Genomic DNA, 19,224 nt, shown 5'->3' on the forward strand with positions numbered 1-19,224 from the left:
TATTTTAAGTGAAATAACACTTCAATTTTATATTCTTTCAAACATAAATTTTAAAAAAATCTAAAAAGGAGAAGTATTTCCTTCATAGCCTCTCAGTACAGAGCATCTTGACTGCATTTACCCGATTCCAGCAAAACATAGGGCTCTGGCATCTCACCTAAGATCATCTTGTGGATTTCTGTGCTGAGTCCTGAAGCCAGCAGCTCCAGGAGGGCACAGTCAGAGAAATCCAACATCAAAGGGCTTTCATTTTTAAGATTTTCTTGTCTCAGTGAAATATCCTATTGCATTTTACATGTAACAGACAATGAAAACTGTCATTCTGTGCCAACGTCCCATACTAATTTGGATTTTCTCTTTGACAGGCTGCTTCAAATCATTTTGTCAGGCTAAGTACACCTTTATATTTTGAATGCATCCATTCAAATGATTAAGCTGTTCTATAAATGCCTCTGAAAATAAAAAAAGATAACACTCTGTCTTTCCCAAAACTTCACCACCCCCAAATTTCTGCATATACAGTGGTTCAGAGTGAGGGTACCAGATTCACATCAGAATCCCAACTCAGACATTTTCCAAGTACTTGGCCTACAGCAAGCACTTCTCTCTCTACCCAGCTTTCCTCATCTGTAAGCTGGGGATGGTCACTGTCATTGTGTCCTATAGGGTTTGCAATGTGGTAGACTCTCAATAGATGTAGTTAGTTATAATAAGTAAATAAGTACATACATACATAACATACCACCAATGCATTGATGACCCCCCCTTTTTAAGAAACATTCATTTCTCCTATATATTTAGAATATCCTCATTGATTCTGAGTAAGTAGTCTATCATTTCCTGGGTCATTTATAAAGAATGAGAATATAATAAATATAATAAAATGCCACCAATACTCAAATTGTATCAAAAATAAGTTTATTTCTCCCTGAAAATTAAAAACAATCATAGAGTCTTGCACCAGTAAACCATCCTATTTGATTAGATGCCAGAAAAATTATCTTTTATATTCCTGAAGCTTGAAAAAGAACTAAAAAAATCCAAGCTTGGTGGACATACATATTACAACATGACATAAGCTCTGTATCCCCAACTCCCAGAGGAGTTCTCATGACTGGAGCAAGTGCTTAAATATTAGTCGATGCTTACTCTTGTTCAGGTCTCCTAAAACAATTCTCTACCTGAAAAATGATGCTATTAAAAAGTCACTTACCACGTAGAGTTGTTTCCACATGGTTCCCCAGTCTCTTAATGTTGATGTCATTTCTGTGATAACAGAGTCTTCAGTGGGAATAACCATTTCAAATTGTCTGTGAAATTAAAAAAGAAAAACAAAGTATACATGGAAGTATCATAGACAACAATTTTCTTTTAAATCCTCTAAAAGATGCACCAGGAAAGGAAGCCACCTAGTCAGTTCTGGTTCTACAGACAATGATGAGGATGTGTGAGGAATGCTCTGTGGTTTATGGCAGTACCACACCAAAATGACAGACCACCTCCTTCAGGTCGAGTGCGAGCAGGTGGTAGAAAAGCAACAGTATAAGATGAGTTCTGCTCCAGCCACAGACTGACCACTGAGCTGCAACCACTTAACCTCTCTGAATCCAAAGCCCTCATCTGTAACATGAAGTTCCCTGGCTACATAAACTGAGATGACGTTTTGCCTTTCAAACATCATGACTATAGGACTCATAGGAAGTGACAGGCTTATTCAATAATCCAGATATTATGGCTGCAAACACCTAAACTGAGTTAGTGTTATAGGTAACTATACACCGAGGTAATGATTGAACACTCAACTTTATTAACACTTCATTTTATTATCTGCAAATGTAACCATTTGTACTATTATCAATGTTATCATATATCATAGAATGTACTCAGAGCTTTTTGACATCACAGGTGTTTGAAAACCCATTGCAAAATTCTCCCCTCTATGTTTAGGTTAATATATTCTTACTATTTCTTCTCTAAAAGTTAGAAAGTATACTGGGAAAAATATTCATACCAACATCTAGTGGGGTGTGTACAGTGGTCCTGATGTTGAAAAGATACATAAGAAGAGGGAGGGGTTAAAAAAAACTAGATTTAATTTGTCCTCTGTGTCTATCTTTGACATACAGTAACGGTTTTCTTCATCTCTAATTTCTTTTTCAAATTCTTTCAGTTCATGTGCAGGTTAAAATGGTTAAGTCGCTATTATGACTACAGTTTCTCAAAGGATGCTACCAATTCTACCGATGGGGACTGTTTTCTTTATTTGAGTAAATTTTTTTTAAGGACAACATCCAATTTGTAGAAGATAACAGCATATTAGACACTTAACCAGGTTGTCTAGATGATCAAGAGATAAATTAGTTCTTAGTATGAGGCTAATAATTGCTCTGCAGTTCCTCTTTTTGATGTTATGTCCAAAGCGTATAACTGTCTTGTGTAGCCTTCTTGACAGCAAGTATGAAAAGTAAAATCTCGCCTTGATTTCTTCACCAACAGAGCCTCATCTTAATTTACACTGCTACTAAATTACTTGCTCTGTAAATATTTTTCTTCTTTCCAAAGCTTAAACACAGCTGAAAATGTAAAACTGAGATTTAAAACTAGAAATATAGGTAAACAGTAACATAAGTACTGTGACATATATAGAGCCTTTTATCAAGCCTACATATGACATTTTCAAATGGTAGTACACTTATTTTGCTGTTGAAGCAGCGGTTGTAATTTAAATATGGCCATTTGGAGACAGATTATAGAATGATCGATGCAACAAGGTCAAGAAAGGAGCAGGAACAGTGAATTTCCAGGAAGACTCAACAACCTACTTAACATTTTAACAGTGACATGCCCTCATGCAAGAACTCAACAATACAGAAGTGGCCTCCCTGTTCACAAACTATGATTTAATTTGAGGACTCCCATCAGTCCTACATTGCTCTGAAGACCTAGGAAAGAACATAAAGGCAATTCAGTCTCTAGAAAGTTGATTTGGGGTTTGTTCAACCAAAATGTAAATTTTTAGAAGCACAAAATTGCCATTTTAGGTGAGGCAGCTGTTTCCTCCTTAATTATATCAAGGTTAAAATCAATGTTCAAATAGTCATACATAGTTGCCTCTGAAATTATATTTTGTTCAGTTATTTTGAGATGTACTTTGTAGCTATTTCATCCTGGTGGGTTATCAGGCTGCTAATCCCCTTAAAATAAGACAGGTAACATCAAAATTCCAAAGAAGTTCCTCTCTGGGAAAGCAATCATCTGGTAATACATGTCCTCAAATGTTTTCAGCTTAAAGTTTTTCTCCCAGTTGAGAGTTCTAGGATGTAGGGTCTCAATCAATTCCAATAACTTTTTTTAGAAAATCAGGTTTGGTCCTATCTCCCAGGGTTCTCCTGCTGTATAAAGCTCATCATACCCTGTATCAGGCAGGGTACCCACAACCAAGATTTAAAACTTATCCAGTGAAGTTCTGAGACAACTTTACCGATATTTAAACTTCCTCAGGCTCAGGAAAGGGGGTCAGATAGGGGGTCAGATATGTACTAGTTACTGACTAGAACAAAAATAAATAAAAGAAGGTCCTTATATTAATTAAAATTATGCACCACCCCAATCCGCTTTGAAAAGCAGAACTTTCTCCTGGTGGAGTGATGTTTGACATCATCTTTGCCAGCATCCTCTCTTTTCCCTTCTTGGTGAGAGTGTAAGTTGAGGGCTGGGTGGCCCTTTGCTCTGGAGAGTTGGAGGGACAGGGCTGGGCTTGGGGCAAAAGCAGCAAACAGGACTGGTGGCACAGGTGCACCCAGGTGAACATGTTAAAGGTCAGGGTAGAGACCTCGGGGTCTCCCCATTGCCGAGCTCAGGACCCTAAGGCAGAGAGGCCAGAACAAAGAGGAAGCCTGTGGCTGGAGCATTCTCTGGTTTACTTGAGCGGCGATGGACAGTGTCAAACCTGGCCTAGAGTGAGCACTCCAAAAGCGCTCATAACTCTGTGGATTACAGCAACATGACACTTTTGAAGGACACACACTTATTAAAAGAGTGGTAGTAGTGTCTTATTAGTATTAGAATTACTGTGTTTTTAATCTACAGTTGCACATAATTACTGCTACTAATAATGATAATATTGCTTAAAGTAGCTGACATTAACACATACAGTATAAGGATCTCCTAGACTCTCAAAGTTTTATCCATACAGGGAAGACACTGAGTACTTATGCCATAGACTCTCAGCTACCTGCAGGAATCATTTCACTGAAGACTTCATACCCTGCCTTTTTAGAGAGAGTGGATATAGGAATTCTCCATTTAAAGAGTATCCTTGGAACTTTTTTGGTAATATCCAAGTTTTAAAATGTCATTTACTATGCTTTAAAATGTGCTGTAATAGTTCAAATAAATAGCTGTTTTCTGTTTTCTGAGGAAAATATAATTTTTATGGCTGAATCTGTATTAATACTTTCTTTCATTATAAAATGAAAATTACTGAGTGATCCAATGCATAGCCCTTGTGACATCAGCATCAAATGTTTGGGCCCAAATTCATGAACCCACTTATAATGAATGGTCTGCTCACGTGAAGCACTTAAATAAGCAAGTTCTACTGTTTAGCCTGTGATTCTTTATTTGAATGACTGTTATTCTGATATCTGCTTTAAAGTCCTTTTGGAAATAGACTGGAAAAACTTCTTAAATGTATGAAAAATCCTAGGAAAAACTTTCTTAATGTATGAAAAATCCTAGGTGGTCAATGAACTCAAACAAACAAAACGCCAGAAATTTTGTTTCCTAAAATAGAAGAGTGGCTCTGTGAAGGAGTTGCACAGGATATAGTGTTACCACCAATTAGAAAATGACAGTCTTGGCTACTTATAATTAATGGCGAATGTAGGAAATTCCTGGGGCTGGAGAAATGCCTCAGCACTCAGTGGGTCTGACTGCCACTTCTCTACCTAGTGGGAAACCAGAAAGAACCAACATCTTCTGCTTAAGATTAGGCTGACTGCCCCATGGGCGAGCGATGAGAGCCCTCCAGGGTCCCCGATCCTACTGTTGTCCAGCACGTGTAGATGCAGTGTGTTTCATTTTCTCCAATAACCTCGGTGTAATCTACTTTCATCAAACAACAGAGACCATAGCATTATCTTCTATAGTCCATTTCTTAAGACAATTACTAAGCCTTTCAAATTCTTAAATAAGCAATGGTTCTGTGAAAATCCTCCAACTATTAATAAAATTCATTTCTTACCCTTTGTTCTTTACACAGGCATTTTTCAAGTGAACAAAGCTGGAAGGAAAGATACCCTGGAAGAGAAGACAAGGTTATAGTGCTAGCTGTTAAGGCAAAATTGGTTTCCTAAGTCATATGTATAAGACACAGCCATACAACCACAACAATATAAGGAACAAGACAAAACAATATCTCTACCACATTCTATAAGTAAAATCTATTGTAACTTGGATGCATTCCTTGTATTTTCTACTATTCACTAGTTCACAAAGTCAGAGATTCTCTAAAATAATCAAAAATTAAATCTCCCCCCAAAATATATTCTTTATAAAAATAAAATTTAAGAATTCTCAGGAATTCTGTATAACAGTGTGTTACACTGAACAAGAATTTTTTTAAAAAAATATTGCATAGCTTTGAAAGAGGATTGGTTTTTTTGCTTGTTTCAGGGGTTATTCATTTTCTCTTCTCCAAAGCACTCATGTGTCTATTTTAAAACATACAGTAAAAAATAACCACTGTGAACTTGAAGACAATATGTATATTATGTGTTATGGAAAATCTTTTGCTGAAAACACAGCAGAAATTAATCACCAGGCTGCCATTCTCATGGAACAAAAATTAAAACAAAGAAGTCACACTAGCTTAAAGCTTTTGATTAGCTTTTTCTTGTAGGGAAGAGACAGGACAAGGAAATTGTTCCTTTGTTCTAAGTGAGAAATTGAAAGAAACAACATTAAAAAAATGAGCACAATTTTCTTGCCCATTAAATGATAATATATGCCCTGAGTGATTTTTGACATATAATCAAATGAGATATTCAATTAAATATTTAGGAAAACAAATGTCATTTGAATACATTACCACTGTAGATTCGCACATAACATAAAATTTAATAAGCAAATTCTATACATACTACAGTAGTAAATAGATATGTTTCAGTGGTTATTCATTTTCTCTTCTCCAAAGCACTCATGTGTCTAATTTTAAAACATACACTAAAAAATAACCACTGTGAACTTGGAGATCAAAAAATACATTTCTTCAAAATTTAAATTTACCTCAAAATGGCTGGATTAATAAATAGAGAAATTATAATTAATAAGGAAAAGTCAGGCTTGAGGTTTGTTGGAAGAGTGACAGAAATAAAATAAGTGATAATAAATTTTTTTCTCAAACATGTTCTAAATGAATAATTAAATACTGAAATTATATTTCATGTGCCTTGCAGATGTCCAAAAGTAACTTTAAATGAGGGCTAAAGTGTTTCTGAAAATTTGAATGTGTATACTCTTTTGTCCCTGAGGATCTCCTCTAGGATGACCTAAAAAAAATTAAATAAAGTAAATAAACACAACTGGATGATCCAGAAAAGGCTATATTTAAGCAGAAAGGCGGGTAAAAAAGGTTAGATTACTTACATTATATTTTGAGAGTAAGAAATGATACAATTTCTTATCTACAATCCTAATAAAGCCAGAATTAAAACCAAAAACTGAACATGATATATGAGAATATTAGAATGTGGCAAATATGGATGAAAGCTGAGAAAATTAGAATAAAGCAGAAAAACATAGATATTAGTAAGGATTAGTGTCAAAATCATAAGCCATACAAATGAAAGGTGAAACAAAATTCATAGTACTTCCTAACATAATTCCCAAGATTTTATAGTAATATATAAAGGATAATGACTGCAAGTTTCTATCTGGAAGGGTAAGAACGGTGAGCTCTTTATAATACGGCTTTCCCATGTTTTAGCTACCGAAACTCAAAGGAACTCTTAACATGCTGTAAAAATAAACTTGTTTCTCCACAACAATATTTTACAAATGAGAGCACAGAAAACTTGAAGATTAAATACTTCCATTCAATATTTCTTTTGGAATACATAGTTCCCTTGCCTGAATTTTAATTTTGCTATGAAACTAAGACTTCAGAAAGATTTTATCTATGTATAATGAGCTTATTAAGGTCTTCCCAGTGCAAATTTCAAGAGCTCCATAAGGATTATAATTTGAGTAGCATGTCTTAACTATAATCCAAGTTCAAAGGAATTTCCAAAATTATGAAATTGTGTACTTTCATCTGGCATTTCAACTAAGAGTACCCACTGTAATTTCTACTGTATAATGAAATAAAGTAAAATAACTTTAAAAAAATTGCATAATTATGCTTAGAAGTAATACTTTTTACCTTGATATTTGGGTTTTTTAAGGCAAATCCTCTGTACCACCCTGTGGAGAAATAATCATGGTCATATTTAGATAAACCACTGTAACATTTTTAAAAACAGAAATGATTACAAATTAATGTCCTTTGCTGATGGACTATTACCCTACATGTAAATATTCTAGGTACAAATGAGGTGGGGGCTTGGATTAGGCTATATTTTAGCTCAAGTGAGCACTAGTTTAAGTATTAATAAGACTGTATTGGAAATTTATATAAAATACAGAAACATGGATAATAGGGGTAAAGGCTTTGGAATCAGAGCATTGGGTTTAAATTCTGGTTTTGCTACTTCCTAGATTATTTAATCTTGGGCAAATTAGTTGACATCTCTGATCATAGTTACTCCCCATTTTACAAAAGGCTACTTACACTACGTCCAAGGGAAATTCAAGAATCTGCACAAGATTTAACACATTTCCAATTTCTCTTTGCCTGACAACAAAGCCCAGACTCTACCAACAAAGATAGTAAAGATTCATGTAGTGAATTTGCATAACCTTTAGCCCACCTTTTGTTAGATGAGTTTGATAGCATAGAAAAGGTGAAACCATGTCTCATCCACTAAGAGAATTAATGGGCACTCTTTCTTCAGTCCAATGTCCTACCAACTGAGTTCACCAGAATTTTTATTCTGTAGAATACCTATTACTTAACCTTTGAGCAACTCTCAAGGTTAAGACTGTTATCTTAACCTTGTTAAGTAGGTTAGAGGAAACATATCCTTAAGAGGGAATATATCTTTTCATAGTTTAAAACAAATACAGCATGCATATGAATATATGAATATACACTTGATTCTTGAACAACACAGGTTTGAACTGTGAGGGTCTATTTATGTGTGAATTTTTTTCAATAAATATATTGGAAAACTTTCTTGAAATCTGCAAAATTTTGAGAGAACATTTACTTTTCTCTAGTTTGCTGTATTGTAAGGATATATATATATATATATATATATATATATATATATATATATATAACTAATACATGTAACACAAAATAACTGCTAACTATTTATGATATTGGTAAGGCTTCTGATCAATAGGCTATTGGTAAGTTTTGGTAAGTCAAAAATTATATGCAGATTTCAACTGCATGTGAGGGTCGGTGCCTCCAGTTCCTACATTGTTCAAGGGTCAGTTGTATAAGGTTTATATGTAGCCGCCATAAGTAAATTATTTTCAACTTGTAGTTTATTCAAGTATAAAAACTTTTTCTTTACTGGTAAAAAATTATTTTACCATGTAACAAATGTTCTATTGAACTGGATTTTTTAAACTGAATTTTTAAAAAGAAATATTTGAGCTTTGTATTTAAATATTTTTGTTCCTCATAATTTTTCTTAAAAGGATATATCATAAAGTATGATCCCTAACACTCTTAAAATCAGCCTGAAGACAACAGAACAAATTGACAATTGGAATCTCCGTCTCTCAGGAGTTTTTAGATCCCTTAAAGATGTATCCAGAAAATATGCCCATTCTTACACAATCACTCTAACAGAAAAACCAAAACTTTTTGAGAATTGCAAAAATATCATAAAGGTCCCTGTCCAATTATACCATACAGAAAGGTTTTTAGATTGTAAAACAGCTCCCATTAGGTATAGAGCCCATTTTCACACAGCAATTCAAAGCAGATGTTATATTTACCTGTATATAAAGTAGAAATAGACAAAAATCCATCTGGCAATGACATGGAAAACCTTATTTTTTTTAAGGTATTATTTAAAATAGACAGAATAAACACCCCCAATTACTACTATTGTTAACGCCAGACTGTAACTAAATTTAATAGTTCTGTTTTAGGGAATACAATCTAATCAATAATGAATCTTGAAACGATGGAATGATATCATTTATTAATTCCTAGTATTGACAACATTTTAGGAGGAAAATGGATACTTTGGGATATACCAATGAGTCCTTAAAATGTGGTCATTTTTTAACAAGAAAAAAGTAGTCATTTCATCTGGGATCTTTTTAAATATTAGAATTTAAGGATGTTTTTGGAACAGGAGTGGAAACATTTGAAGATATATTAGGTTATCTTGATTTAATGAATTTCCTGCTACCTAAATTAATAATCATAAAGTCCATATAATATATTCCACTTGCATCTCATATACATTGAATAATTTTAGTAAATCTGGGCTGGTGGGAGAAAGTTGCAGGACTAGAAGAACTGGCCTGGGTAGGAATTCTCCCCAAGACATTCAGTTACCTAATCTTGGAGTTTCGTTGGTATCTAGTAAGCAGTATAAGGAAATAATACTAGGGAAAATTTAATAAGCTTAAAAATACTTTCCAGAAGTATCTTATACCCTCCCATAAGTCAAACACTAATATGCAATAAACAAGTTTTATCAAAAATGGCTTGCTGGGACTACTGGACAAATTCCAGAGATTAATAAAGTAATGGACAGAATTTGTAAACTGTACAAACTGTCAATGTTGAGGAAGTTGTTCCTACAATCACCACTAGCCCACTTACCATCACACTTCTCCAGGATTTGAACTGTATCTCCAATTTCCAATGACAGGCCATAGGGAACGGTTCCTCGAAAACTGGCAATAACTGTAAAAAAATGATAGAGAATCTATGAAGGTGATCCTATCAGTTACAGCCAGTTATATTGCTTACTAGTAAATGTTACTGACTAGGAAAAATGAACATAAATAGGAAGTATGCTTTGATAGCTGGAACCTGCTGTGATATTTTAATTTTATGTACTTTTGAAAGAGTCAATCCTTCAGTTTATACTTTGTTAACTTCCTGGTCAAATAAGTATTACAAATATGAATTTCACAGATGTGGAATTTACTCAAATAATGTATTAAATACCAAGGATATTGCTCAATGCTGTATGTGAAAAAAGATACTGGCTGGAGAGCTCTGATGGCAGCCATGCCCCTCCTGTTCACTGCTGATTTCACTCTGGATCTGGGTGCCTGGCCTAGAGCAGTTACTCGAAAAATACTCAATAATAAATGAGGAATATATGTCTTCCTTTATATCAAGCTTGACTTAACATTTCTGTTATGTTATTTGAAGATTTCTTTTCCCCTAGACTCTAAGCTCCTCAAAAGAAGGGACTGCATCTATTTGTTATGTTCCCAGGACCTGGACCAATATGTGACATAAAAGCAGCCTCCTTGTGTAATAATCAGTGGTGACATTTTATTTAGTAATGACTGGACCCCTTCCCTAGGACTCACAGTCACCATGACAATCCCCACATGCCTTAGCTCTCATACCAAATGGAACTGGGCGTAGGGAAGAGTTGGGAGCACCACCATTTAGCCTTACCTTGCAGTTATAGATTAACTGGCTTCTGAAACATTTCAAAGGGCTGGGAAGGACTAGGATGTAATACTAGAGAGTGTATATAGGTTAGTCATCTCAGGGCAAATTGAGGAGTCAACCCCAGGCAACTATAGAGAGAATGAAGCACAGTGACTCTCCCCAGGATAGGAACGCTTGAGTTAGACAGGAGGCCGAGATAGAGAAATAAAGAAAATGCACCTCAAAACATGACAAGAAAAGAGACATCTGCTGATAAACACTATGTGTGCTGAAATCAATTTGCAATTCACATCAAAGGAAAATGATAGTAAATGCTTAAACTACATAATTTTTAAAAGATCAAAATTTTGGAAGTGAATTTTATAATTCTGTCTCAGAGAGTGAGATTTAAATACAACCTCAAGCCCCAAGATAAACTATTGGTTCTGTTGTGAATATACTTTAAAAGCCTGAAGGAACACATGAATCTGTCTAAAATCAAAATAGACAAAAAAGTATTAGGTTTTTAGAGAAATCTAAAGCCTTTTCATGATCTCAAAACAAAATTAACAGCAGAGATCAAAACATTGGAGAGAAAACATAAGCCAAAGTATATGAGATGGATGAAAATAACTGTAGAGTAACCAAGTTAGAACATTTTAGACAAGCACTAATTCATGATGTCATTTTCTAACTTTGACCATAAATACCAGATGGCCTTACATTGTATGCTAGATCATGTTTGCTCAAAAAAATCATCAGGGGTCTGTATATCTCCACAGATTATTTCAAATAACTTTCAGAGAACTCTTCTCCCAAGCAATCAATAACTGAACAACAGATTGATTGCAATTAAAAGCCTTCAAAACATGCTTGCAAGCAGAACTGCCTTTCTAAACTCATGAAGTTACCTTAATCTCTCAAAACCCCAGTGGCTCAACACCACACTACTGATGCTTCACTTAGATATCTAAGCCCCTGGACCCCTACCGCAGCCTAACATACAGTTCTTTCCACTCAAGAATGCCTTTGTAACTCCCAAGGCTGCCACGAAAACCTCCTCCACTGCGGGTGCCCACCTAACACCCTCATCTTCTTAAACAGAGCAGGACCATTCAAGGATTTCACTTCACCCTCCCTTCATGCTGCAGCCCACACAATCTAGCATCCACTGATCTGAAACTGCTCTACTGAGTCACTAGTTTCCCGACGGTGAGCAAATGCCCATCACCTCCAGGCGTCTATCCTCGCCTGAGTGTTCTACTGCATCTCTCACACACGTTCCAGCCTTCCTCTGTAGGCCTTCTTCTCTTAGCCCTTTTCTTCAATGTTGGTGTCATCCTGCATTCAATCCTCAAGATTCTGAAGCATAAATGAAGGCTGGAGTGTAGGAAAATAACATCAAACTTGGCATCGTGAGACATGGATTTGAATCCAGACCCTACCATTTATAAGTCACATGAATTTAGTCAAGATGCTAACCTCTCAGGCAAATGAGGGTGCCAATAAAGGAACTGCAAAAGGTAATGGAGGATTAAACAAATGCACCTATCAGAAATAATTTACTAGAGTGTCTGGTATAGTCGAGTCACTGAATAAGTATCTCAACTATTTAAACTGTACCTTTTCTTTTCTATCCATATAGTCTCCCTATCTGGAGAGAGTGCCAAGATTTCTGGAATCACCTGCTGACACATCTCTCCCATCCTGATCTATGCCCTAAACATCTGACACAGACTTCCCACTTGTGCCTCTCTAGTCAGGTGTCTAAGCACCTAAAACTTAGTGTTCCTCCAAATGAGCTCTTTATTTCCCTTTAGTCCTCGACCAAATCTAAGCTATTTTCTCTCTCCCAACTACTGACTCTAAAATGTTAGTATTATATTCTTAGTCCTACTTTATCCTGTTCCTAGACATTCTCCATATCCCTCAACTGGGCCACACCAAAATCCTCGGGAGGTCTTCCTGCCACACGGCTGTCCTTCCTCAACACAATGTCCAGGATGCTTCGATTCTGTCATCTTTGTGCTTAAGGTTCTTATTTGTTGTTGTATGTGGCATCAGGAAGAATTTTGCATTCCTTTTATTAGGTTCAATTTCCTTCATATTAAAGCAAAAGGTGAAAAAATATATCATATAGTATTGTATAACAACAGCTTAACGACCTTAGTTGTTTTCCTCTTATTTCATGCTGCCATTTAGCTCACATATCCTTAGGTGTCTCCACACTAGATCCTCTTTCATTGTTCCCAGTTCTGTTGAATGCTAGCACTGCCCATCTAAGCCAGAAACCAGGTCATTCACTTGTCCCCTCAACCACATACCCACACCACAATTATCTTACCTCCTAAGTATCTTCCAAAGCCATCCTGTCCTTGAAATCTCTACTCCCACAACTCCCCAAGCTCTGCTATCACCTCTTGTCTGGCCTTCTCTAGACTCTTCTAATAGATCTGTATTCAAATACTCAGGTACCTCTCCAATCCACTTCTCAGACAACAGTTAAGCAGGTCTTTACAAAATGCACATCTGATGATGTCATCCTCCTCCTAAATATATCAACTCTCTCAGAATAATATAAATATCAGTAATGCAGCCTGTGACACTTGTCCTTCTCAATCTTGACTTTCTGTACTCTGGGCTCATGGACCTTCTATCAATACCTTGCTCACTATATAACCTCCCACACAGGAGTTTGTGAATGATTGTTGAATCCTTGCAAGGAATAATGTTCCTCTCCTTCTTTGCCAAGTTAAACCATATTCATCCTACAGGTATCATTTCAGTAGTCACTTGTCAGGACCACCTGCTCTGATGCCCTCCTCACCCCACAGCAACGAACCAGTCAACCACATATCCCTCACTGGTGCAAGTTTTGTGAATGTCGCTGGCAAGACACTGTTAAGTTCCATGAATGCAACGACTGCGTTGGTTTTAGCTCCCAATTGTATACCCAATTCACTGCAGAGCTTGGAACTCAATCTGAGCTCAGCAAATGATCACAGAGGATGTGGCCATTACTGCTAAAACTTCCGGTCTTAGTCAGTCAGGTTCCTTTATTATTGGCAATACTATTTTGAGAAGGCACTCAAAAATCTAAGAACCAAACTACATCACCTGTGAAAATTCATTCTGTCAGAGGAGCTGTTTAAAACTTTGGAGATAGTTTGAGTCATAACTGTATCATCTCATTTCTTACCTAAGCAGTCTATGTGTGTGAATTCTGATTTTACTCTTCAGCTGTAGAATAGTTGATAACTTTAAAGGAAGGCTAATAAATTCTTCAATCTTTCCAGGCTACAGTTGTCTCTTCTATAAAACAAAGGAGCTAGATGAGGTGACCTATGCTCAGCCATATCCAAATTCTCCACAAAGCTTTCTTGTAGGCCTCAGTGACTTTACACATATTATTTTTTGGTGTGGGAGGGAGGGTTGTCCCTCTCACTCCTTGTATACTAGGAGCTGGCAAAGTGGCCTTAGTTCGAAGTCTAGCTTTTGACTTCCTGATGCTATCCTTTCCTTTCCTCATCCTTTGGCCCAGATGGAATCAATTACTCTTTCATCTGTGCACGAAGGACACTCTGACCACACTTATAGCACTTTATTTACCTATATCTTTCTACTTAGAACATGAACTATTTCTAATTCATCTACAAGACCCAGTATATGAGTGTTGAGTGTATGAATGGAGAATGAACATATAGAATGAATGAATGAAGCCACCGAAAAGGTACCGAGGTTTTAATGGACTCCAAGAATGTCAGAGGCACCTGTCATAACCAGAAACACCTGGAAGTAAGCATTGACTTGCAGATCATAGTGGAAAGTGACACTTTTTCAGGATATGGTTCAAGGCAGGACTTTGATCTTTACTCTCAAAATGACAAGCCATTTTCAATCTCCGAGTTATACAAGTAACTCCAATTGCTGGTGTACTGAACTCATGAACAGATGGATGAATGCTATGCTATCTATGCTTCAGGTTATTTGAAAGGGGAAGACAGTTGTAGGCAAAAGAGTAAAAGATTCGAAAACATGATTGGCTCATGTTTACTAGTGGTAGTATGTTATATATCAACTAAGGAAAACTGGTTTAGCAAAGCAAAAATTCAAAGAGAACACAGGCATTTATGAAACCTCAATTTACATGTCCATCAAATGCACTTAAAGTATTTGTTAATTTTAGATCTAGTCTGATTACAACTTCCTAACCAAATCCCTTTAAGTTCCTCCAAGCGTTTTTCCTTGAAACAAGTCTATAGTTGAAAATCCTTTTTGTCCCCAGTTACTGTCAAGTAGCTATGTCTTTATAAGAAAGTCCTCATTGTCCACTTTCCAGGGGCATTTTTCCCCAATAATATTCGGGTTTGCTCAACATAACCACACACTGTCTTAATCCCTTCACTTCCTTTTCTTTTTTTTCTTATAAACTGAACAACTGTAGTAGTTTCAGAAAAGGTCACAGAGAATGAGCCCTGAATAGAGCTGAAAATATAAAGGTCCAATACTTCTGCTTCGGTCGTAAAAACCCTGGTATGTAATTTCAAACAGCACATAAAAACTACTATATGATACTGTGTTGATCTCTGCCCATTTGCTAGTATGTAAAAATGTACTTGGATTAACAAAATGCAAGTCCTTTAAAAATATATACATAAGCTAAAGGTGTCAAATGTAGAGCAAAACCATCTTGAAATCATATCACAAATAGCTGCCTATCACCATTCCTTGATAAAATTATATCAGTTTAATACCTATGGACAGTTTATTAAAACTTAAATGGCTATGCTGAATATCCTTACATACACTCAAAAGTACTTTCTATGAAAAAAGTAAAAAGAAAGCACAATCATGCTGTGAAGTACAGAACTATTTCTCAGTTTCAATAATATTGTTTGTTCATGCAAAGAACAAATTCATATTTTAAAACCTTTAAACTTAGTACACAGAAACTCAATTAGAGTTCCATGACTTTTATAAGCAAAAATAGAAACAAATCATAAAAAACTAGTATAAGTCAATCATGTACGTCTACGTCTCAGACAACATATTCTTCACCGTCACTGTCAAAATTATATTTACAATGACTCTACTTGCCACAGTTCAACACCAGCCTGGCAAATGCTGCCCTTGCCCTTTATGGGCTGACAATTGAAGATGAATGGAACATAATGTAGAAAGAAAGTAATGAAAACGCTTTGTCCCTTGTGACACAAATGAAAGAAACTCATCTCTCAAAGCCTGAAGTTTGGCTTCATCTTTCAATAAACGGATGTCCACCTAATGAACAGGGTGTAGTCTGAAAGGTCACTTGCAGGCTGACTATTTAAGACACAGAACGTGGTGCTGTGGTTCTCAAGTTATGAGATTATTCCATAGAAGCCTATTTAATACGAAAATATTGCTGTTTTTTGCAATAAAAAATGTGCTATGGCTGCATCAGAACTTGAACATTTTTACATTCATGGTTGTAAAACCTTGAACGCCGGTGCTTGATCACTGTTACCGCAAGGAGGCGGTGGCGAAGCAGGCACTGACCCGTGTGCAGCCTGAAGAACCCTTTCCCAGAGCACGTTTAAAGCTGGCTCTTCACTATGGCCATATTCATTTCACACTGCACATTTGGCTCTGGCTTCTTAGTTTTATCAGCTTTTGTTGAGTATCATTTGGTGGGGAGGGCACAAGTGGAAAAGGGGAAAAACAGGTAGGATTTCTAAGGAACTTGGAAAAGAGCTGGGAAATAAACAGAAAAGGAAAAGGGGATTAAGAAGAAAATATTCTCTCCAGGGACTTTATTTAATGAAATGGTGAATTGTGGGAGATGAGAACAAGGAATCACTTCCCCTGCACATGTACAAAATCCTCCTGTAGGGAAAGATAAAACATGTTGGGGAAAACCAATTTAATTGTCTCAGACACTTCCTTTTTAGAGATGTCTTAAGGAATGACAAAGGTCACTTGGAGATTTCTACTGATACTACACTTAGAACAGAACTGTTTTTCTCCTCTGCCTCCTTCTATCCTTCTGCTCCACAAGAGGACGTTAAAAACAAAGGGGTCATTCCTAACTTCAAGGGACTCCTGCCTGGTGATCAATATGACAGCAGGACTTGGGGAACAGGCAGAACAAAATGATTTTTTAAAGATTCTAAGGAAACGTGGGAGAGGGTGATGGGTGGAAGCTCCTGAACGCTGCTCTGATGTTGAACATGAACTCACTAGGATAATCCAAGAGATGATGTACTCCACCTTCTCATCCTCACGCTTGCCATGTGTTTGGGGTCTGCCTCCATTCTGGTAATGGGCTGAGCCCACAGGCCTCACACACCTTGCAGGCACACCTGAGAAGCACAAATGTATGCACACCTACAGATGAGATTCCATTCACATGCTACAGTTAGCATGGCCAGGCTTTGAGACCTGTCACATGATTCCCTTCTGGCCTAAGTGTTTGAAAAATCAGAAACGTACTGAATAAAATGTATTCATTCCTGGCATTTCCTAAGTACCCCTGAAAATAAATTGCTGCCCTGTTAGGAGCAAAACTCATTCAGGGATTGCAGGCCTTCATTCTGCTTGAACCACTGCCATGTGGACTCAAGGGAAACAGAGAGCATGGTGGGTGTCACAATACCAAGTCCCCCTTCAGAAATGGATGGCCTCTTCTCCCAGCTGCTAAGAGCATTAGGGCAAGCAGACAATGGCTGCCAGTCCCCTTCTGGGCTTGCCTCAGCTGAAGAGAGCTGCTTTGCCCAAGGTCATGCCCCCTTCTGAAGGGTGGTGTGCATCCAGTGACTGACTGGGTGGGAGGATGAGGGCTAGGCTACAACTCAGCACAGCTCTGAAGGGCCACTCCAGCTCAAGGGACTAAAGCTGTCATTGGGCCTGCATCACAGGTTAACTTCTCCTTCAACCCACTCCCCCTTGCACAGGTGTGAACCCCAAAAGCATTCCCTGAGAACTATCTTGCAAGCTAATCTCCATCTCCCAGTTGGTTTTCTGGAAAGCCCAACATGCTACAAGCTTTAAAGCTTTACCCATTCATACTTCTTGCCAGATTTACTCACAAGGAAGAAGGACAGTAACATAATTACATTACTATTTAATGTTAAGGCTTTTGCTAAGTTCTTTATTATTCTCATCTTCTATGATGTAGGTGTTTCTATTCCCATTTTAGAGATAGAGAAAAAATGGAGGAGAGAAGCAAAGAAATGAATTAACAACAGCAGGAAGGAATTACTCCACATTAAGATTGGTTTGAAGACATTGTCACTATGGCAGTAAATGAACCAGTTTTATTCTCCAGAATCATAAACATATTCTTCACCTTGGGTTTAATGTTACAAAAGCAAAGGCACTTTCCTAAGTGCCTACAAGAACAACTGAAGGTCAAACAATAAAACTCTGAACTAATTATTGCATCTGCCTATCAGAACTTACAAAAACAACTTACTACAATAGAGGTTATGGTTTTGGACAGATGCCAGCCAAGGGGAATATTTTGGAAGAGACAAAGTTTAAACAATTTTCTCGAAAGCATCCCAGCACTTAGGAAAGAGAGACAATGTTAAACAGAGAGATGGAGGCCTGGGGCTTAGCTCCAACTACTTAAGAACCATTAGGACCCATGTGGTCTTTGAATCCTTCCATTTGCTAGCCTGGGATGACATCACCTGCCTGGCCTACCTCACAGGGAAGTCATGAGGATCAAGCAAATGAAAAAGAACTGAATTTGTAAGCCTTTAATTGTAAGTAAATATGTAAAATTATTTTTTTCATCATCATTACTAACTGGAAATTTGGAGGCTACACCTGAATCTGTCATGGGCAAAAACAGGTTTCCATTTACAACAGTAAGTCAAAAAGTCTTGGTTATTACAGTTTCTTAGAAATCATTATTAACAAGTTAAACTTAAACAGATTCAGGCTCAGCCACTTGAGAGGGAAAAAAAGCTGATACTACAGCTTTCTCGGATAAAACAGAAAGAATATCTTTGGTAAATGAAACCCCGGTAAGAAAAGTAATGGAGTTAAGAGGGATTTTCCTAAAATGCTAAGGCAGAGATGGGAAGGGCAGGATATTTGGCCTGTAACATTTACTCTGCCTCAACAGTGCATTATTTGTCTGAGGGAGAACAGAGAGCTCAGGAGGTGAACATTACCACATAGCTAGCCTTCATGTCACAGAGTGGAATGAAGTAGCAGAAAACAATCATTGCTTTCCCCATGATCCAAGGGAAAATTTTTATTAAGAATGAAATACCATTTTCCAAGCAAACATATTAAATCTATCACCACATATTTGGTTTAAACATTTATGGGTACTGTATGTATCTTTGAAGAACAGTTGTTGGGGAAAGGGCAATAGCAGGATATACACACATGCACACAATGTAGCTATATAATGTGCCTTTTTACAATGCAAAGTGGTTATATGAAAATTATTATTTAAAAGAATTTTTGAAACACAGGATTAA

General features: G+C 36.8%; 1 protein-coding gene across 1 annotated transcript in view; it reads right to left on the reverse strand.

The window, feature by feature from the left end:
• DOCK4 (dedicator of cytokinesis 4) overlaps positions 1-19,224 on the reverse strand; it is a 418,723-nt gene that overhangs the window by 216,207 nt on the left and 183,292 nt on the right. Inside the window, exons 2-5 of the mRNA XM_036897350.2 lie at positions 9,956-10,039; positions 7,424-7,464; positions 5,246-5,301; positions 1,214-1,310 (exon numbers count right to left, since the gene is read on the reverse strand). Of these exons, the coding sequence (XP_036753245.2) occupies positions 1,214-1,310; positions 5,246-5,301; positions 7,424-7,464; positions 9,956-10,039 (278 nt within the window). The remainder of the gene's footprint in view (positions 1-1,213; positions 1,311-5,245; positions 5,302-7,423; positions 7,465-9,955; positions 10,040-19,224) is intronic.

Source organism: Manis pentadactyla, chromosome 7 (assembly GCF_030020395.1).
Source record: "Manis pentadactyla isolate mManPen7 chromosome 7, mManPen7.hap1, whole genome shotgun sequence".
Classification (NCBI taxonomy): domain Eukaryota; kingdom Metazoa; phylum Chordata; class Mammalia; order Pholidota; family Manidae; genus Manis; species Manis pentadactyla.